Source organism: Erythrolamprus reginae, chromosome 11, assembly GCF_031021105.1.
Source record: "Erythrolamprus reginae isolate rEryReg1 chromosome 11, rEryReg1.hap1, whole genome shotgun sequence".
NCBI classification, from domain to species: Eukaryota; Metazoa; Chordata; class Lepidosauria; order Squamata; family Dipsadidae; genus Erythrolamprus; species Erythrolamprus reginae.
Window position 1 is genome coordinate 35,753,950 of NC_091960.1, and position 22,665 is coordinate 35,776,614.

At 43.5% G+C, this 22,665-nt stretch overlaps 1 protein-coding gene across 1 annotated transcript in view; it reads right to left on the reverse strand.

Moving 5' to 3' along the window:
* The window catches only part of ADGRB2 (adhesion G protein-coupled receptor B2), a 251,233-nt gene that overhangs the window by 7,333 nt on the left and 221,235 nt on the right, over positions 1–22,665 (reverse strand). The window contains exons 24-27 of the mRNA XM_070764684.1: positions 20,838–21,009; positions 19,712–19,807; positions 17,856–17,895; positions 15,317–15,981 (exon numbers count right to left, since the gene is read on the reverse strand). Coding sequence (XP_070620785.1) covers positions 15,317–15,981; positions 17,856–17,895; positions 19,712–19,807; positions 20,838–21,009 — 973 coding nt within the window. The remainder of the gene's footprint in view (positions 1–15,316; positions 15,982–17,855; positions 17,896–19,711; positions 19,808–20,837; positions 21,010–22,665) is intronic.

Here is a 22,665-nt window from a genome sequence, read left to right on the forward strand (position 1 = left end):
CAGCAGTTGCAAGCTGTGTTGAAACTTCCTGGTGAGTCACTGGGGTAACACCTGGGGTCATGGATGTCATTGATATATATGTTGTTTAGTTGATGTTTGTGGATTGGGGGTGATACCCTGAGTAGTTGGAGCTTGCAGTTTATGTAAACACATGACCAGACCACAAACTCGCAGCCAAACCAAAATTGTTACACCCCAGACACACATTACGAAACAGCTAAGTAGTTTGCAAGCTCCAACTACTCAGGATATCACTCCCAATCCACAAACATCAACTAATCAACATACATCAATGACATCAACGACCCCAGGTGTTACCCCACTGACTCACCAGGAAGTTTCAACAAAGCTAGCAGCTGCTGAGCCAGCACTCCACGCCCACCCACCAATATTTATAGAGGGAAGGCAGCTCAGGTCTCGCTGTGTTCGCCCTAGAACAGGGACAGAAACACCAGCATGGCTGAACCAGAAACTTAAACTTGGAAACAATCCTCCAGGATCTGGAAAACTAATTTTTTTGAAAGGGCCCTTGGAACTGATCTCCATCAATACAGGTGGTCTTTGACACCTCCTTTAGTGATAGTTTGAAGTTACAAAGGCACTGAAAAAAGTGACTTGTGACCATTTTTCACACTTACGATAATTGTGGCATCCCCACGATCACATGGTCAAAATGCAGATGCTTGGCAACTGACTGGTGAATTGTATGATTTTCTTTTGTGACCTTCTGACAATCAAAGTCAATGGGGAAGCCAGATTCACTTAACAACCCTGTTACTAACTTAATTGCTGCAGTGATTCACATAACCACAGGTCGAAAAATGGGGCAAAATTCACTTAACAAATGCTTCGCTCAGCGCCAGAAATTTTAGGTTCAGTTGAAGACCAGCTGCACTTTGGAAATTGGGTACCCACGGTTGGTATCCTTTGGTTTATTTTGCTTTTGTGATATTGTATTTTGTATTATTATTGAGTGTAGTGAGCATTCTTTACCGTGGATGTTTTATTGTACTGGGTGCTTTTTGTTGAAGGGAGTTTGAAAAGATTCAGACACACACAAACATAACAAATAAGCAACAAAGCAATCAATAAACAGATCTTCCAGAACACTGCCAACAGTAACACCCATCATAAAGCATAACGATCGGGAGACTGGTAACACATCATGGCATAAGATACAGGCACAGCAGCAGCGAGAAACAACATGAAACCTACAACATGGGTCGAAATACATAGAAGGTGGCCACACCCAGCAAGCAGAGGGGAGAATGGTTTTTTTTGCTACCCTTTGACTCCTAACACATTTCATTTTAGTCTTCTGCTTAATTACCAAATGGTTAGTTCCCGTGCAAGTACTGTATGAAAAAATCCACTGCCCGACTCTGCTTCATCATGATGTAGAATGTAGTCTGGGTTCCCAGGAGGAAGGGGCTGCTTCCCACAGGGCAAAGAGGAAGGGGAACCTGGAAACTTTGGTTGGCAGGGAGAGGGTTAAATTAAATCCACCCCTAGCACTTTGTAGAATATATCTGCAGTTACACATACAGTGGTACCTCTATTTATGAACTTAATTCATCCCGTGATTAGGTTCTTAAGTAGAAAAGATTGTAGGAAGAAGCAATTTTTCCCATAGGAATCAATGTAAAAGCAAATAATGTGTGCGATTGGGGAAACCACAGGGAGGGTGGAGGCCCTGTTTCCTCCCAGGAGATTCCTAGAGAGGCCCCATGGAGGCTTCTCCCTGCCTTCTCCGGCCCTGTTTCCTCCCAAGAGATTCCTAGAGAGGCCCCACAGAGGCTTCTCCCTGCCTTTTCCAGTTCCAGTTTCGGAGGCTCGGGTTTGTAAGTGGAAAATGGTTCTTGAGAAGAGGCAAAAAAATCTTGAACACCCGTTTCCTATCTAGAAAAGTTCATAAATTGAGGCGTTCTTAGGTAGAGTTATCACTGTAATTTCTTTAGTCTGGAAAGATTCTGTCTATAGGTGAAGAACAATAATGGAAACTACTGTAAAGCAACTTCACTTCACATGTCTTTCTTAGTTCTTGGGCCCTGATATTATCCGGGCAATCTGGAACAGTTAAGAAGGTTGCATAGAATTTGCATGCATAAGCATCTTAGTTTATCCAGGTGAGTTGAGATGCTACAGCCTGGAACAGTGCAAAGCCATGCCTGATTCCCAGAGACCTTCAGAGTCAGGCTAGACTAGGAAGTACAGTAATACCTCGTCTTACGAACCTAATTGTTTCCCGGGGGAGGTTCGTAAAACGAAAAGTTCATAAGACAAAACATTGTTTCCCATAGGAAACAATGTAAAATCAATTAATCCATGCAACGAAAAAACCCCCGCAAAAAAAATGGCGCCGCCCGGCTGTCACCTTTTGAAACAGCCGGGGGGCTTCTCAGCGTCCTCCTGAACCCAAACGCCAAACCCGAACCTCTGGGTTCAGCATTCGGGAGGCCGCCAAGAAGCCCCCCGGCTGTTTTAAAAGGTGACAGCCAGGCGGCGGGGCTTCTCAGCGGCCTCCTGAACCCAAACTTTTGCCGAACTTCCGGGTTCGGCGTTCGGGAGGCCGCCGAGAAGCCCCGCTGTCCGGCTGTCATCTTTTGAAACAGCTGGGGGGCTTCTCGGCGGCCTCCTGAACGCCAAACCTGGAAGTTCGGGTTTGGTGTTCGGGTTCAGGAGGACGCTGAGAAGCCCCCCGGCTGTTTCAAAAAGCGACAGCCAGGCGGCGGGGCTTCTCGGCGGCAGCGGGTTCATAAGAAGGAAAAAGTTCGTAAGAAGAGGCAAAAAATTTCTGAACCCCGGGTTTGTATCTCGGGTTGTTGGTAAGACGAGGGGTTCGTATCATGCGGTACCACTGTATTCAGGGCATGGAAGTTTTGGTCATTTTCTTGACTACTGAAGAATGTATCTGGGAATCAACCCTACTCTTGCTATTCCTGGTTTTGAAGGTTTTTGCATTGAGGCTTAATTTGTAATTTTGCTGATGGGAGTTGAGGCAAAGGGCTCCTTCTGCTCTGCATCAATCCAAAAATGTGGTCAAAAATGTTTTTCCCACAGCTCAGTGCAATTGCAGGGAAGGAAAGCGCGGGAGAGAAGAAACAAGATGGATGAGGTTTAAGAAAATAAATAAAAGCTCTGAGCTAAAGGTGAAGGATGCTGCTCTTTTCCCAGCTTGCGGAAAAATTTGTCTAGTTTGCATTTATTCCAGATTGCCTGAATGCTTATTTCCAGAACCAAGACACAAACTATAATGCAACCAACCTCTTAATATTCATGTTTTTCTGAATTTTGCAAACCCAGATGTTAGGAAATGCAGGTATTTGTGAAAATGAGCCCAAAATGCTTATAATGGCAAAATAAAACCCCCAAACTGAAATTTATTAGAGGAAAAGAACTCATTTGGAGAGGAAAGCTTATACAGTGATACCTCATCTTACAAACTTTTCGAGATACAAACCCGTGGTTTAAGATTTTTTTGCCTCTTCTTACAAACTATTTTCACCTTACAAACCCACCGCCGCCGCTGGGATGCCCCGCCTCCGGACTTCCGTTGCCAGCGAAGCGCCCGTTTTTGCACTGCTGGGATTCCCCTGAGGCTCCCCTCCATGGGAAACCCCACCTCCAGACTTCCGTGTTTTTGTGATGCTGCAGGGGAATCACAAAAACACAGAAGTCCGGAGGTGGGGTTTCGAGGACTTCTGTGTTTTTGCGATGCTGCGATTTCACTGATGCTCCCTTCGCTGGGAAACCCCACCTCCGGATTTTCGTTGCCAGCGAAGTGCTCGTTTTTGTGATGCTGGGATTCCCCTGCAGCATTGCAAAAGCACAGAGGTCCGGAGGTGGGGTTTCCCATGGAGGGGAGCCTCAGGGGAATCCCAGCAGCACAAAAATGGGCACTTCGGCTGGCAAAAGGGGTGAATTTTGGGCTTGCACGCATTAATCGCTTTTCCATTGATTCCTATGGGAAACATTGTTTCATCTTACAAACTTTTCACCTTAAGAACCTCATTCCAGAACCAATTAAGTTTGTAAGACGAGGTATCACTGTATTAGAAAAACAGTACATGATCATTTCTGCATTAGAAGAGAGGCCGCTGCTATAAAGTAGAGTCCTAATTTCTTTTCCTTCCTGCTGCCCCTCAGCTGATCTAGGAATGAGAATCTGAGCAAGATTAAACTTGACAAATTCACCTATTCCTGTTCTTAAGCAACTGACATTGAGTCAAAAGCAGACTGACAGTGGAGTCCTGGGTTTTCTGCACTCGGAGTCTGTAAGGGTTTTTATGCCATTTGCACTGACATTATCCCTCCCCCCCCCCCAGAGTTCTGGTATTATTAAATTGGCAAGAATATGTAAACCCTCCCCATATTAATTCCTGAAATTTCATAAGATCGGTGGGCAAGGGTTCCCCCCCCCCCTTATTTTCATTTCAGTGCTAGCCACAATTACAGAGCCTAAATCAGTTTGCAGTCATTTAAAAGACAAAAACACAGACTGAAACATTACAAGCTATTCAATTTAAAAGGCGAAGGAAGAACAGGACAAAAATGAAATCGCAACAATCACACAACAGGAATGTCTCAAGGAAGAAGCAGACTTTGAAAAAATGCCAAACAGATACAATCGCTCGATGACCATCCATTGGAGATATTATAGTTGTACTCCTTATTGAACGGGAAGTTGGACTAGATGTTCTCCAAGCTCACTGGTTTACCCGTGAAAGAAAATTATCATTGGCTTGATAACTTGACACACATATGGTTGGCCAAGAGATAATTAAATCTTAGATAGTAAATATTTTACAATAACAATAGCACTTAGACTTACATACCACTCCATAGCGCTTTCTGAGTGGTTTAACAGTGTCCCCAACAATCTCGGTCCTCATTTTATTGACTTCAAAAGGATGAAAGGCTGAGTTGACCTTGATCCCTTCAGAATCAAACTCCAAACTGTGGGCAGAATCAGCCTGCAATACTGCATCCTAACTACTTTGGCCCCAATACTGGGCACCTAGTATTGCTCCAGCCCATCCTCCACACCCCAAAGACAGAGCTCCCACCTAGACCACTGCTTGTATCCTTAAGATTTTTATTCATATTGTTTCCTCATTGCTTATTTGATCCCTATGACAATCATTAAGTGTTGTACCCTATGGTTTTTGACAAATGTATATTTTCTTTTGTGTACACTGAGAGCATCTGCACCAAAGACAAATTCTTTGTGTGTCCACACTCGGCCAATAAAGAATTATATTCTAAATTCAGATCCCACCAGAACAAAGTCACCTGGACACTCCCCATCCCTGGGGTATCATTACAGAATCTAGACCGGTGTTTCCCAACCTTGGCAACTTGAAGATATTTGGACTTCAACTCCCAGAATTCCCCAGACAGCATTTGCTGGCTGGGGGATTCTGGTAGTTGAAGGCCAAATATCTCCAAGTTGCCAAGGTTGGGAAACACTGATATAGACAAATGCCTGGCCAGCAGTTAGACAGGGGGGAACTGGAAGTTCTGACATCACAAAAGGTGTCAGTTCTCTAAACACCAGGTGGACACTCACCTCGAAATCCAGGTCAGAGTACCGTAGTCTTTTCCTCTGTGGAGGGAGGCATGAAGTAAACATACCACAAAGGGAGGGGGAGGGGAAAAAAGAAAAACCTTCATTACTTTGTCTAGTTTTTGTTCTGCCTGGCTGCCGGGCCACCCAAATAAGGCAATTATGCAAACACACGTACACGCATACACAGAAGCTTGAAAAAAGGCAAAAGTCTTTCTTTATGTACAAGAGGCTGCAAGCCTTCGCTACTGCAAGAGCAATGCTAGTTTATTAATTCAGAAGATCAGAGTTAATCACTCAAGCCAGGAACAGAGGTCTTTCTGGCTTACGTCAGCCAATTACTCACTGCTTGAGTGTCAGAATGTTCAAAGATATTCAAAGCAAGTACGAACTCACGATGCATCAAAGTCTCTCTCCAAAACTGAATGATACATTCCCACAACATCAACTGCAAACCCTCCCTTTTTGAAACGGGAGGCAGCGTCTTTCATTCCTAACAGCTGTGACTTAGAATCTGTTTCTGCATCTGTGCAACTGCTCTAGGCGTCCTAGCATTCTTCTGACTCGGACATTGAGAATAGGATCGTCCATTATGCCCTCCCGGTCTGACTCAGATGAAACTCTGGCTGGAGATCTGACCGGCTCTGCTGACCTCTGTGCCTCTCCAGACCCTTTCTCATCCCTTTCTCCTTCTGGTTCACCGTCTGACTCCTCATCAAGCCAGACGGGTCTTCTGTGATCAGATGACCCCAGCTCCTCTGAGTCAAAATCAGCAGCCATAGGAGCTGGCCTGATGCCAACCACAACAGTTTTTAGATGGAGTTTTGGAGAACATATGGTTGGAAGGTACCCAAGAAATCATCAGAACACAGAGTGATGGAAGTGTGGGAAGGGGGTTAGAAGAAGCAGGACGAGAAAGGTACCTCCAAAGCATCACAGGAGCAGAGGACAGAGTCAACCCTAGTGCAGTTTGGTGGTCATTTCCTTTGGCCTATTGTCCATGGCTACAGAATGGGTTAACCCAAGCGTAGGCAAAGTTGGCTCTTCTATGACTTGTGGACTTCAACTCCCAGAATTCCTGAGCCAATCATGCCAGCTCAAGAATTCTGGGAGTTGAAGTCCACAAGTCATAGAAGAGCCAACTTTGCCTACGCCTGGGTTAACCAAAGCTAAAAAAACCACGCTACTATTCCAGCTGCATCTTCTAACAGGCTCTTAGATGACCATTTTTAAATGGCTTCTATTTATGAGAGGCTCATATGATTTGGATGAGTTCTTTCTTTCAATGTACCCCAACATTGGAAGAGCAAACGGAAGGGAAGAAGTTGAGTTTTTAGCATTTGACCTCAAAGGGAGGGGGGTGTTTGCCTTTCAGCACAACTCTCCATTTAGTGTCTTCCACATAACGATGGAGGAGATAATAAATCAATGCCACCCTTTCCTGAGGTGCATGAGAATAGAATCCAGAGGGCACACCCTTTCTTCTTGATGTCTGCTCAATCTGCCAACTTGAAGCTCAGACCCATTGGTGTTCTTCCCTCCCCAAAAAGAAAGTCATCCCTACAACCAGGTTTGTCTGAAGTGACTTCTTTCTCTCCTCAAAAAAATGAGCATAAAAATTAGCATTAGCATTTAGACTTATATACCACTTCACAGTGCTTCACAGCCCTCTCTAAGCAGTTTACAAAGAGTAAGCAGATGGCCCCCAACAATCTGGATCCTCACTTTACCCACTGTTCTGCCGGGCTCTCTGATAGGAGCCTCCCGAAAATTCAAGGGTACAAATTTCAGACACACACAGGTTTGAAAATTCAAAATAATGTTCTTTATCACAAAAATCAAAATAAACTAAGCACTCTTTTTGGATTGCAAAGAGCACTCGTCCCAAAACAACCAGGTAGTCTGTACAATTTCCCTTAAGCAGCCATTAAGTACTTAGCTAGCAGCTGTGAAGAAACTTCACACCCCTTCTTCTTCCAACGAAGTGAGACACACACACACGTTGCTCTGCTTTGTTTTCAAAGGCGTGAAAAAGCAACAAAGTCCAGCAACACAAGATTCCTGATGAACTGCGATCAGATATTCTTCCACAACAGCCAAACCCACATGCTGCTATTTATAGCAGCAGCCCTAATTACTGGAGCCCCACCCAAACACAGGTGGCCTCCCTTATTTCCTGTAATATGTTCTTACTTGGTCTCTTCTACGCATAATTCTGCACTTGTGTGGGTCCAAAATGTCATCATCTGCAGCAATAGAAGATAAGGAAGATTGACTGCCTTGGCTGTGTGCCAAGCCCTCCTCTGCCGAGTCACTCCCACCTTCTTCTTCATCCGAGGAAACTAAACTCTGAACTGATTCTGTCGGCAATAACACAGGCCTGTGACATGTTGAAGTTTCCCCTGCATCCACCTCCACATTCCCTGGGGCAGGAGCTGGGCCAGAGCCAACCACAACACCCACCTTGGAAGGATGGACGGCCGAGTCAACTTTGAGCCTACTGAGATTCGATCTACCAAACTGCTGGCGCCTGGTGTTCAGCAGAAATAGCTTGCACTACCGCACTCTAACTACTGCACCACCGAGGCTCTGTGGCAAAATGCAAAAGTTGTGGCTTCCATGGCAGAACCAAACAGAAAAAAAACTTTGCAGCAAATGGGAGGGAGCGAGGGATGCCTTAGCTCACAGCATATTTACTAAACATCAGAGGAAAAAGTGGAGGATTAAACACAGATTAAATCAAGCGAGGGATCTGTGTGATCTAAGGAGGCAGGGAAAAGCCTTCTGAAAAACTTTTGCCAGACCCATCCTCGAATACAGCTCATCTGTTTGGAACCCATATCGCATCTCAGACATTAACACCCTTGAAAATGTCCAAAGATACTTCACCAGAAGAGCCCTTCACTCCTCCACTCGAAACAGAAGACCCTACGAGATTAGACTTTCAATCCTGGGCCTAGAAAGTTTAGAACTAAGACGCCTTAAACATGATCTAAGTATTGCCCACAAGATCATATGCTGCAACGTCCTGCCTGTCGGCAACTACTTCAGCTTCAACCACAACAACACAAGAGCACACAACAGATTTAAACTTAATATTAACCGCTCCAAACTTGACTGTAAAAAAATATGACTTCAGTAACCGAGTTGTCGAAGCGTGGAACTCATTACCGGACTCCATAGTGTCATCCCCAAACCCCCAACACTTTACCCTTAGATTATCTACGGTTGACCTATCCAGATTCCTAAGAAGTCAGTAAGGGGCGAGTACAAGTGCACTAGAGTGCCTTCCGTCCCCTGTCCTATTGCTCTCCTATATCTCCTATACCTTTCTTCTATTCCTATATCTCTTCTTCTATTCTTTCATTGATATGTTCTATTACTATATCTTCTTTTCTATTCTTTCATATATATATATTACTATGAGTATCTCCTCTATAACCTTCATCATGTATTTTACTATGTGTATACCCACTAAAACCCTCATTGTGTATTAGACAAAATAAATAAATAAATAAATAATAAAATAGATGGGTAGAAGACCGACGGCTTTCATGCCTCTTGAGTGAGCTCTACTTCTCACAGCAGAAACACCCCACGCCTGCCCTTGAATTCAAAGTGAGAAATCACTTGCAGCAGGCAACCATTTCTGCAGGGAAAACAGACACAGACAGCCATGGTACAGGCTCAAACTGGTTGAACAATCCATTTTAATTCAGGCAAGATTGTCCAATCAGATTTAGTGCAGAAGTTGGAAAAAGGCTAAGACTGTCTTGGAAGGCATTTATGTAATCTGGAGGAAGGGGCAGCAAAACAGAAAATCTGGGCAGGTGGGAGAATATTTTTAAAGGTTCTTCCCTAATTATTCCCAGGGTATATTTACAGTGCTGCAAATGCAGGCAGTCCTCGGGTTACAATTGGACCAAGAATTTCTGTTGCTTAAGTGAAACCATTTTACGACTTTTCTTGATATAGCTGTGAAAATGAATCACTGCAGTTGTTAAGTTAGTAGCGGCACAGCTGTTTAATTAAATCTGGCTTCTCTGTTGACTTTGCTTGCCAGAAAGTCGCAAAAGGTAATCATAGGACTCCAGGACCCTGCAATTGCAATAAATCTCAGTCAACTGCCAGATGTCTGAATATTGATCACATGACCAATGGTCTTAAGGGTGATAAACTGTCATAAAACACTTTTTCAGTGCAGTTGTATGTTTGTGAACGGTCACTAAATGTACTGTTGTTAGTTGAGGACTACCTGTAGCTGTTTTAGCTTAACAAGATTTGTGTCTGCTCATGAGCAACAGTCAAGGAAGCTGCTCAGAAATAATTCCACATGTCTTTCATAATCCTTGGGGTCTGAGAGGGAGGCAGAGTCCTGAACGGGATGGTGGACAAAGGAAAAGGTTCAGGGTAGCCACAGCCTAGAATCTCCCCGGATACAGTATATCTATTAGATTAGGAGGTAATAGCTTTAGTCTGGCAAGATTCTGTCTATTAGTTAAGCAAATAAAGATCTGAATTCATTTGGTTTTCACTTTGTTGGGTTATGCCTGACAAGTCTACAGCTTCAAGTAGCAAAACTTAAGAAACACTATATGGACCTTCACCACGGCTATTCTAGAGCCTTTGGGGAGAAAGCCATTAGCAATCCCAGGGTAAATTTGAGTTGCAAAGAATATAGAAACATAGAAGACTGACGGCAGAAAAAGACCTCATAGTCTATTTAGTCTTCCCTTATACTATTTCCTGTATTTTATCTTACAATGGATATATATTTATCTCAGGCATGTTTAAATTCAGTTACTGTGGATTTACCAACCACATCTGCTGGAAGTTTGTTCCAAGCATCTACTACTCTTTCAGTAAAATAATATTTTCTCACGTTGCTTTTGATCTTTCCCCCAACTAACTTCAGTTTGTGTCCCCTTGTTCTTGTGTTCACTTTCCTATTAAAAACCCTTCCCTCCTGAACCTTATTTAACCCTTTGACATATTTAAATGTTTCGATCTTTTCCTTCTGTCCTCCAGACTATACAGATTGAGTTCATGAAGCCTTTCCTGATACGTTTTATGCTTAAGACCTTCCACCATTCTTGTAGCCCGTCTTTGGACCTGTTCAATTTTGTCAATATCTTTTTGTAGGTGAGGTCTCCAGAACTGAACACAGTATTCCAAATGTGGTCTCACCAGCGCTCTATATAAGGGGATCCCAATCTCCCTCTTCCTGCTTGTTATATCTCTAGCTATGCAGCCAAGCATCCTACTTCCTTTTCCTACCGCCCAACCACACTGCTCACCCATTTTGAGACTGTCAGAAATCACTACCCCTTCTCTTCTGAAGTTTTTGCTAACACAGAACTGCCAATACAATACTCAGATTGAGGATTCCTTTTCCCCAAGTGCATTATTTTACATTTGGAAACATTAAACTGCAATTTCCATTGCTTTGACCATTTATCTAGTAAAGCTAAATCATTTACCATATTACAGACCCCTCCAGGAATATCAACGCTATTGCACACTTTATGTCCAACTTTCTCTAGCCAAAGCATTTCTAATTAGGCAAATTATAGCAAAGGTATGCACATCCCATCTTGTATGCAAGCACTCTCTTGGTCTCAAATATCAATTTTTATAAACCTTTTTTTGTGGATATTTTTATGCAGAGTTACCTGTTGCAACCACCACCTCTCTGGGCACATCAAATACAGTGTTTTCAAAACCCACCTACGCAACCGACGAGGAGAAACTCTTATACTACTCTATATAAAATATATGGAAAAACCTTGCACATGGGAAACATGACATTGGGAGATGTCTAGAATAGAAACATTTTGTCCACGAGAGATATTTTTTAGGCGCCGACCACAGTTTTGGAGACAATACCATCAAATACGCCATTCTTTTCTTTTCAACGTCCAACATTCTGTAATCTTGTTCTAAACTGCAATTCCTTGTTACAACAGAAATAGCTTAAAGTCTTTACCCTCCCCAGAATCTTAAATCAAAATAAAATCATAGATAATGGAACATCTAGGGAAGGAAACAGGAAGATGCTTCAGCTGTCCTCTACCATCTTTGGATCCTGCACCAGTTGCAGAAAAATAGCATCGGAAAATATAGAAACATAGAAACATAGAAGACTGACGGCAGAAAAAGACCTCCTGGTCCATCTAGTCTGCCCTTATACTATTTCCTGTATTTTATCCTACAGTGGATCTATGTTTATCCCAGGCATGTTTAAATTAAGTTACTGTGGATTTACCAACCACGTCTGCTGGAAGTTTGTTCCAAGGATCAACTACTCTTTCAGTAAAATAATATTTTCTCACATTGCTTCTGATCTTTCCCCCAACTAACTTCAGATTGTGTCCCCTTGTTCTTGTGTTCACTTTCCTATTAAAAACACTTCCCTCCTGAACCTTACTTAACCCTTTGACATATTTAAATGTTTCGATCATGTCCCCCATTTTCCTTCTGTTCTCCAGACTAGACAGATTGAGTTCATGAAGTCTTTCCTGATACGTTTTATGCTTAAAACCTTTCACCATTCTTGTAGACCTGTTTAATTTTGTCAATATATTTTTGTAGGTGAGGTCTCCAGAACTGAACACAGTATTCCAAATGTGGTCTCACCAGCGCTCTATATAGCGGGATCACAATCTCCCTCTTCCTGCTTGTTATACCTCTAGCTATGCAGCCAAGCATCCTACTTGCTTTTCCTACCGCCCGACCGCACTGCTCACCCATTTTGAAATCACTACCCCTAAAGTTAAAGTGATGGTATCACAGTAAAAATGCTTCTGTGGCAATTCCTCACCCTGGACACAGGATAAGGCAAAAGTCCAGGATTCAACATGCTCCTAAACACAAATAAACCTAGTTTAACTCAGTTGGACTTACCTCTCAGCAAGTATGCAGACGTTTGGCTCAAAGGATAGTCCTATTGGTATCCTGCACTCCTTTCAGCCTTCCACACTACGTTGCAGGTAATCCTTGACCTGCAACGGGTTGCTTAGCAACCTTTTGAAGTTACATACCACCCAGATTCGAAGTGCCAGTGGTCCCATCCCCTGTTGGCTGAATTTTGGGGCCATTTGCAGCATCCAGCGGTCAATATGATTGCATTATCGTGATGGTTTTGCTTCCGATTTCTGGCAAAACCACTCCCATTGTGAACCACTGGCATGTTTCACAACTAGGCATTTGCTTAATGATCCCATGCAAAAAGGGTCAGGCAATCAATCGATTTTATGCCCATCCCAACTTAACGATTGTGATGGGCAGGCTCCATTATGACCGTCAGCCAAAAACTACCTCTACCCTCCACCTGGACACCTATGAACCCATCCTTGCACAATCAAAGCCCTGAGCCAAAAACTCTGCTCAGGCCAGAGAGATCAGTTGCCAATGCTTCGGTTCAACACCAAAGAAGCTTGTGTGGATTCTGTTGTGCATACTCCCTTGCAGCTTGAGGAATACTCAACCTCAACCCAGACAAGACGGAGTGGCTGTGGGTCTTGCCTCCCAAGGACAATTCCATCTGTCCGTCCATTACCCTGGGGGGGGGAATCATTGACCCCCTCAGAGAGGGTTTGCAACTTGGGCATACTCCTCCATCCACAGCTCACATTAGAGAAACATCTTTCAGCTGTGGCGAGGGGGGCGTTCGCCCAGGTTCGCCTGGTGCACCAGTTGCGTCCCTATTTGGACCAGGAGTCACTGCTCATGGTCACTCATGCCCTCATCACCTCGAGGCTCGACTACTGTAACGCTCTCTACATGGGGCTACCTTTGAAGAGTGTTCGGAAACTTCAGATCGTGCAGAATGCAGCTGCGAGAGCAATCATGGGCTTCCCCAAATATGCCCATGTTACCCCAACACTCCGCAGTCTGCATTGGTTGCCAATCAGTTTCCGGTCACAATTCAACGGCACAATTCACCCTTCATGGCACCGGACCAGATTATCTCAGGGACTGCCTTCTGCCGCACGAATCCCAGCGACCGATTAGGTCCTACAGAGTGGGCCTTCTCCGGGTCCCGTCAACTAAACAATGCTGCTTGGCGGTACCCAGGGGAAGAGCCTTCTCTGTGGCAGCCCCGGCCCTCTGGAACCAACTCCCCCCAGAGATTAGAATTGCCCCCACCCTCCTTGCCTTTCATAAGCTCCTTAAAACCCACCTCTGCCACCAGGCATGGGGGAATTGAGATGCTCTTTCCCCCTGGGCCTTTACAATTTCATGTATGGTATGTCTGTAGGTATGTTTGGTTTTTTATATTAATGGGTTTTTAAATCATTTTTAGTATTTATTGGATTATTATTGTACATTGTTTTATTACTGGTGTTAGCTGCCCCGAGTCTTCGGAGAGGGGCGACATACAAATCCAATAAATAAAAATAAATAAATAAATAAATTCAGACTGAGAGCAGGAGGAGGTTTTAGAGATCGTAAATTTGCCAGATTTAGCCACAGAGGGCACGGTTAGTGGAGATCACAGAGCTAGTGATATACAAATGGATTCAGATGAATCGAATGGGGGAAATAAGAGATGGAGAGATTCCCGTTTTAGATGCTTTCACAAATGCTCAGAAGAAATGGGGAGGAGATATTAAAGTGAGGAATTAATTAATCAATTACTTCACATCCGTGTGTGAAACGGAAGAGAAGCTGATTTCATCAATCTTGTTGTTCCAAGATGGGGGGCGTCCACGACAAGTTCCGGAGCGTAAGCTAATCTTTCTGTGATTTATTTGCCTGCTTTTATGACTTCTGGCTAGCCCTGATTAGTCCATGAATTTTAGAGTGACTTGTGGAATGCTTTTATGTTACTACCAAGCCCTATTTGGAGAGGGAGTCATTGCTCACAGTCACTCATGCCCTCATCACCTCGAGGTTCGATTACTGCAACGCTCTCTACATGGGGCTACCTTTGAAAAGTGTTCGGAAACTTCAGATCGTGCAGAACGCAGCCGCGATAGCCATCGTGGGGCTTCCAAGATTCGCCCACGTTTCTTCAACACTCCGTGGCTTGCATTGGCTGCTGATCAGTTTCCGGTCACAATTCAAAGTGTTGGTCATGACCTTTAAAGCCCTACATGGCAATGGACCAGATTACCTCCGGAACCGCCTGCTACAGCACGAATCCCAGCAACCGATAAGGTCCCACAGAGTTGGCCTTCTCCGGGTCACGTCGACTAAACAATGTCATTTGGCGAAGCCAGGGGAAGAACCTTCTCTGTGGTGGCCCCATCCCTCTGGAACCAACTCCCCCCGGAGATTAGAACTGCCCCCACCCTCCCTGTCTTTCGTAAACTACTCAAGACTCATTTATACCGCCAGGCATGGGGGAGTTAAGATATTCCTTCCCCCTAGGCCATTACAAGTTATGCATGGTATGTTTGTGTGTATGTTTGGTTTTATAATAGGGGTTTTGAGTTTTTTTTTTATTATTGGATTGTACATGTTGTGTTTATTATTGTTGTTAGCCGCCCCGAGTCTGCGGAGAGGTGCGGCATACAAATCCAATAAATTATTATTATTATTATTATTATTATTATTAATCTACTTAACTGCTAAGGATGGATCTGGGGGAAGAAAAACATTGTGTGCAACGTTGGCGTATTTCAGAACAGAAAGAAAGGAGAAATAAAGGAATGGTGTTTTACCACGAGATGCACCGAGCAATCATTTATTCCAATTATTATCTGCACGAGCCGGAAACCAGAACAGATTCAGAGGGACTCTTACCTCCAGGGAGCCCACTTTCATGGCCGAACCAGGCACGGTGCGTGGCATGCTGCGGCTTCGCTCGGACAACTCCGAGGCCAGGATCTGCCGCACCGTGGGGTGTTGCTTGAATTGAAGGCCGTGCGGGTGCTTGACTGTCCCATAGGGCTGGTTCAAGTTCACGTTGATGTGGTCCATGGAGGCAAAGCTGGGGTAAGCCTCACCTTCCACCGACTGTCGGCCCGGAGGCAAGCCTGCAGGTTCGTCCAACTTGATGTTGAGTTTCCCTTCTTCCCTGGCGAAAGGCTTAAGGCTCACTGTCCTCCGAGGAAGCACCATGTAATTGCTCTCAAGGGAAGGCTCCTGCGAATGCAGCCAGCTGTAATCCAGCTGCCGCAGGTTGCTGTCACTGCAGAGGTAGACCGGCCCACGGGCCACATCCACGTTGACGTCCTTCTTGGCCGGGGGGTCGCTGAGCTCCTTTAAGCCTTTCACCACGTTGTGGGTCATTTGTGGCATCTGGACCAGGATGGAAGTGGGCGGGATGTTCCCAGGGAGGGTGGAGAAGCCCAGGCCACCTTCGGAGCTGGTGTTGAGTTTTGGATCCTCATCCCCGTCCAGGGAGATGCGCGACAATGTGCTGGTGATGGTAGCTGGGTTGCACGTGTTAACCTCTTTAAAGAGGACTGGGAGAGGAAAGGAGGGTTAAGACAGGTTATTAAAACAGAATTCCCCGTGCATTGGCAATTTCGCTTGGCGGGCCCCAGTGGAAGAGCCTTCTCTGTGGTGGCCCCGGCCCTCTGGAATCAACTCCCGCCAGAGATTAGAACGGCCCCCACCCTCCTTGTCTTTCACAAATTACTCAAGACCCACCTTTGTCGCCAGGCATGGGGGAGTTAAGATATTCCTTCCCCTAGGCCATTACAAGTTATGTATGGTATGTTTGTGTGTATGTTTGTTTTTTATAATAAGGGTTTTTAGTTGTTTTATTAAATTGGATTGTTACATGTTGTTTTTTATCATTGTTGTTAGCCGCCCCGAGTCTGCGGAGAGGGGCGGCATACAAATCCAATTAATAATAATAATAATAATAATAATAATAATAATAATAATAATAATAATAGTAGTCAAGGAGTTAGGAGAAGGCGCAATTGTTTTACAGGGATTTTTTCTATTTCTAAACTTTTCCAGTGGAGATAGAAGTGTGCCAGTCATACCTAACCTTGGTCCCAGTGTCCTAAGTGCAGAGAAATTGATTTTTCCTGAGACTGGAAAACTTATACAGTGTTTCCTTGACTTTCGCGGGGGATATGTTCCAAGACCCCTCGCGAAAGTCAAATTTCCGCGAAGTAGAGATGCCCCCTTCCTTCCTTCCTTCCTTCCTTCCTTCCTTCCTTCCTTCCTTCCTTCCTTCCTTCCTTCCTTCCTTCCTTCCTTCCTTCCTCTCCCTCCCTCCTCCATTCCTGGTTTTACTTACCCCCAGAACCCGCAGGGGTAACGGGGCGGGGGAGGAGAGTTAAAACGCACAGTATTGTACAGAGGGTCCTTGGTTTATGGGATTCACTTCCAGAAGAGGTCGTGACAGCTGTCAGCCTTGATAGCTTCAAGGCAGGATTAGACAGATTCAGGGATGCCAAGTGTATCGGTGGTTATTGAAATGGATGTCCAAGTGCTGTCTCTATGTTGGTTGAGGCAGGCAAGGTTCCCTTGAGTACCATTTGTTGGGGGTCAAGGGAAAGGGAGGGTCTTGCCTTCTCTTTCTGCTCAAGATCACCAAGGACAATTGGGGGGCCACTGTGTGACACAGAATACTGGACTCGATGGGCTTTGGCCTGATTCAGCAGGGCTCTTCTTAGGTTCTTATGACCTTAAAAACAAACAATACTACACAATCATAAGCATACATAACTTTCAATGGTCAGAGGGGGGGGATACACTAGTTACCAGCTTAGTGAAATTTGAAAGAAATCTTAAACATAAAACAGAAGGGAGTACACAAATTGGACAAATTGTAGAACTGGTTTCAGCATAATACGGATGTCAGTTTCAGGTTGAATTGATGGTGTGGAAAGAGAAATTGGACTCAAGACCTCAAGGGTGGGTATGATTGTGTTGTATCGATTGTTTTTAAGGTAATGGGTTTTAGTTACAGTATTAATTATTAGATTTGTTCTGTATAGTTTTATTGTTTTGTGAGCCGCCCCAAGTTTTCGGAGAGTGGCGGCAAACAAGTCTAATAAATTATTATTAATTATTATTAATTACCGGTACTGTACGTGTAAATAGACGGTATATAGCCTGACTAGGTCACACCATTAGCTTTAAGCTGGCTGGACCTAGCATTGAAAACTTCCTTCTCTTGCAACCCACTTCCTTCTTTTTGCACCGTACGTCCAAAACCCATCAAATCCTGACCTCTTGACCTTCACCAATCCCCAAAGACCTTGAATTTCTTCTACTCCCTGGAAAAGGAGTAAAACTGGTCTTTTCCTCATCATGCAGTAAGGTCATTGCACAGTCATACCTTCTTTTTCTCACACAGGAAAGAAGAGAGTCTCACCTGTCTGACACGCCAGGTCAACATCCTTTTCAAAATCTGTCTATAAAAACACAGGAAGAGGGGGAGAAAGAGAAAAGAGGAGAAAAGAGGAGAGGAAGAAGAGAAGAGAGGAGAGAAGAGAAGAAAAGAAAAGAGAAGAGAAGTGAAGAAAGGAGATGAGAGAAGAGGAGAGGAGAGAAGATAATAAAGGAGGTGAGAGGAGAGTCGAGAAGAGGAAAGAAGAGGAGAGGAAGAAGAGAAGAGAGGAGAGAATAGAGGAGAGGAGAAGAGAGGAGGGAAGAGAAGAAAAGAGAAGAGAAGTGAAGAAAGGAGAGGAGGGGAGAGAATAAAGGAGAGGAAAGGAGAGGAAAGAAGAGAAAAGAAGGTAATAAAGGAGAGAAGAGAAGTGAAGAAAGGAGATGAGAGAAGAGGAGAGAAGAGAAGATAATAAAGGAGGTGAGAGGAGAGGAGAGAAGAGGAGAGGAAGAAGAGAAGAGAGGAGAGAGGAGGGGAGAGAAGAAAAGAGAAGAGAAGAGAAGAAAGGAGAGGAGAGAATAAAGGAGAGGAGAGGAAAGAAGAGAAGGTAATAAAGAGGAGAGAAGAGAGAAGAGAAGAAAAGAGAAGAGAAGTGAAGAAAGGAGAGGAGAGGAGAGAATAAAGGAGAGGAGAGGTGAGGATAAAAAAAGAAGAGAAGGTAATAAAGGAGAGGAAAGGAGAGAAGAGAAGAGGAGAGAAGAGAAAAGAAGAGAAGAGAAGATGGGAGTGGAGAAATGAATGCATCATGGACAGCAAACAAGATTCAGTTACATTGCTTATTTTGGACTTTCCATATTAATTAAATTATTTTTGGGATAAGGAAAAATAAGGGTACACAAAATACTCTGAGTTTGCAATGGCTGTTCTGAGTGGTTGAAGCTTTTTCATCTTGTATATATGTTTTGGTCAGAAGCTTGGAACCCCCCAAAATGTCCTTCCTTTGTTGTTTTAAATATTCTGCCCTAATGAACCACAGGAATTCAAAATACGTTTTGATCACCAGGTTTCAGGGTAGGAACATGAGTAGGCCGATTATGGACACTAAATGCTGTTCACCACCAGCAAAGCTGAAGAAGGGGGATGATTTAAGAAAATAAATAAAAATTCTTATATCATAAACAAACCAACAAAGTAAAAAAATTGAAGCAAATTAATGTGTTTTTCAGCCATTCCTCTTTTTTGTTTGCTAATTTGCTAATTTATCGAGATAAGGAGCACTCAGCATGGATTACCATCCCAACCACAGTCCTGGGATAAAAATGGAGAAATAAAAAATTGCGATAAGGTCCCATTGGTCCCTATATTGGAATAAACACCATGTTTTAAGCATATGCACCAAGACAAATTCCTTGTGTGTCCAATCACACTTGGCCAATAAAATTCTATTCTATTCTATTCTATTCTATTCTGTCCTATTGGAACAAATCTCACTTTAAAAGTTTTGAACACTGTTTGCATGTTTAAGTACTGTACTTAGTCTATTTTGAAAGCCAAGTTCAAATGGTGATATGATGCGTGCTTGGCTGAGGTCCCAGGAGCTGAGTTAATATTTGATGACTGATCAGCACGAAACTGGGCATAAAGGTGATCTCAAAGGTGGACATGTGCCTGGCCAAAACGACAAAGCCTATCTCATAAGTAAGGCCAGCCAGATCACGGCTTAAAAACACACATGACGGATGCTATGGGCTAGGAACCTCTTAATTTACTCTCAAGTAAGTTTGATTGTATTAGCTCTTCAAAGGGTTCACGTATTGCATTTGGGGTTGCTTTTTTTATCATGGTTTGTAGCCTGTATTCATAATGTCTAGCTTTCCACAACACAGCCCACACTCACTCACCAGGATCTGGACTTGCCCATTCTTGCACGAATCTGGTGAATTCTCATTTTCATCACTTTTACACACCCCAATCTGGCACTTCACCACATCCTGGACCTGCAGAAGACAAACAGATCATTTTACCCCAAGTCTTTATAGCACGATGAACGATCTTCCTCCACTGTCTATTTTCCATATTTAGGTTCCGGGAAGATAAAATTGGACACATTTTCTAAGTTAATTCTACATATGACCTGTGTCCAACTTCTATGGAAAAGAAGAAATGAGGTGGAAAGGGATGTTTTTTATTATTATTATTATTATTATTATTATTATTATTATTATTATTATTTATTAGATTTGTATGCCGCCCCTCTCCGCAGACTCAGGGCGGCTCACAACAGTGATAAAAACAATACCAAATGGCAAATCTAATAATTAGAATCTAAAATAACAATTACACATATAAAAATCTAAAAAGAAACCCCAGTATATAAAACATATATACAGTCATATTATGCACAGAAACTACATAGGCAAGGGGAAAGTGCCTCAGTTCCCCCAAGCTTGACGACAGAGATGGGTTTTGAGGAGTTTACGAAAGGCAAGGAGGGTGGGGGCAGTTCTGATCTCCGGGGGGAGCTGGTTCCAGAGGGTCAGGGCCGCCACAGAGAAGGCTCTTTTAATGTCTCCTCTATAATCTTCATCATATATTTTACTATGTGTATATAGATATACACAACCTTCATTGTGTATTGGACAAAATAAATAAAAAAATAAAATAAAAAAATAAAATAAAATGTCAAGACCTGAAATGTTTTCTGCTCTGTAGGATAAAGGTCTCCAACCCCCTTTCTACGGACCGGCAGTGGGCTGTGGCATTCCAGGATCTGGGCCATACAAAGAAAGTTAAGACCCATCTGTGGGATGCGGGCAGCTTGTGATACCATGTGCTCTCTGGTCCTCAGAACAACCTCTCTTTACGGAAGCAGTCTTGGTTTTGAAAAAGTGGGCTAAAAATAGACTTGGGCCAATTATCTAAATTTTCAATGACTTCTGCTACCCAGGATTGGCCTGTTCAAGTACCTCCCAGAAGCACCTCCAGCCCCAATGAAGACCCAGTAAGCTGACACCTCTAAATGCTCACCTCTCTGCGCAGAAAGCAGTGGACGGTAATGATGACGAAGCCCTGAACCGAGTTGAAGACGGCAAAGAGGACTTGGAAGAGGATGGAGCGCCGGTCAGTCATAGCAAGCACAGCCGACATCCAGGTGAGGGCCAGGAGGGGAAGGACCACGCAGGAGCTCCACAGTGATGCCCTGGGAGGGGAGGGAGAGGGGAGAAGGTGAGAGGGATGGACCCAGCAGCCATCCACAGGGAATTAGGGGTTGGAGAAGGAACAGGGAATGCCTACAGGCTGTATGGATAAATTATTATTATTATTATTATTATTATTATTATTATTATTATTATTATTATTTATTAGATTTGTATGCGGCTCACAACAACAACAAAACAATGTATAGTGGTACCTCGACATACGAGTTTAATTCGTTCCAGACCCGAGCTCATAAGTCGATCAACTCGCATCTCGAACGAAGGCCTTTAGACTTTGTTTTTCGCACCGAGATAACCGGAAGTAAAGAGATTCTTGCACTACCTAGCGGAAGCTCAGCTCATATCCCGAATTTGAGCTCGGGTGTCGAACAGAAATTTCGCTCGCGTCGCGGCTTGTAACTTGGAATACTCGCGTGTGGAGCAGCTCGTATCTAGAGGTATCACTGTATAACAAATCTAATAATTTAAAAGTCACTAAAAACCACTTATTAAAAAGCAAAAACATACACACAAACATACCATGCATAAACTGTATAGGCCTGGGGGAGATATCTCAGTTCCCCCATGCCTGACGGCAGAGGTGGGTTTTAAGGAGTTTACGAAAGGCAAGGAGGGTGGGAGCAATCCTAATCTCTGGGGGGAGCTGGTTCCAGAGGGTCGGGGCCACCACAGAGAATGTCTTGGGACCATTTTGCTGGGCTCTGAAGCACTTGGAATGATGTTGTTGTTGTTGTTGTTGTTGTTGTTATTATTATTATTATTATTATTATTATTATTATTATTATTATTAATTAGATTTGTATGCCGCCCCTCTCCGGAGACTCGGAGCAGCTCACAACAGCAAAACACAGTACAAGTCTAATGATTAAAAAACAGTTAAACCCCTTAATATAAAACAATCATACATCCCAGACAAACCATACAAAAACCCCTCAGTTGAGCCTCTGTCATTTTGAAATGCAGGAAAATTTGACCACAGGATCTCAGCATGAAAATATTCCAGCATTAAGACAGTGGGTTTTTTTTGTTCTTTTGTTTTTAGCCTGGAGCAAGTAGAGGAACAGGAAGTCATAACAGACTCATATAAAATCATGCAGGGTGCATTTTGTATTGGAATTCAGGATCCATCCGTTAGGATCCAACAGTTGTTGTAGGAGTGTTCTTGATACGATTTAAGTATTGCCCACAAGATCATATGCTGCAACGTCCTACCGGTCAATGACTACTTCAGCTTCAACCGCAACAACACAAGAGCACACAACAGATTCAAACTTAGAAACATAGAAACATAGAAGTCTGACGGCAGAAAAAGACCTCATGGTCCATCTAATCTGCCCTTATACTATTTTCTGTATTTTATCTTAGGATGGATATATGTTTATCCCAGGCATGTTTAAATTCAGTTACTGTGGATTTATCTACCACGTCTGCTGGAAGTTTGTTCCAAGGATCTACTACTCTTTCAGTCAAATAATATTTTCTCATGTTGCTTTTGGTCTTTCCCCCAACTAACTTCAGATTGTGTCCCCTTGTTCTTGTGTTCACTTTCCTATTAAAAACACTTCCCTCCTGGACCTTATTTAACCCTTTAATATATTTAAATGTTTCGATCATGTCCCCCCTTTTCCTTCTGTCCT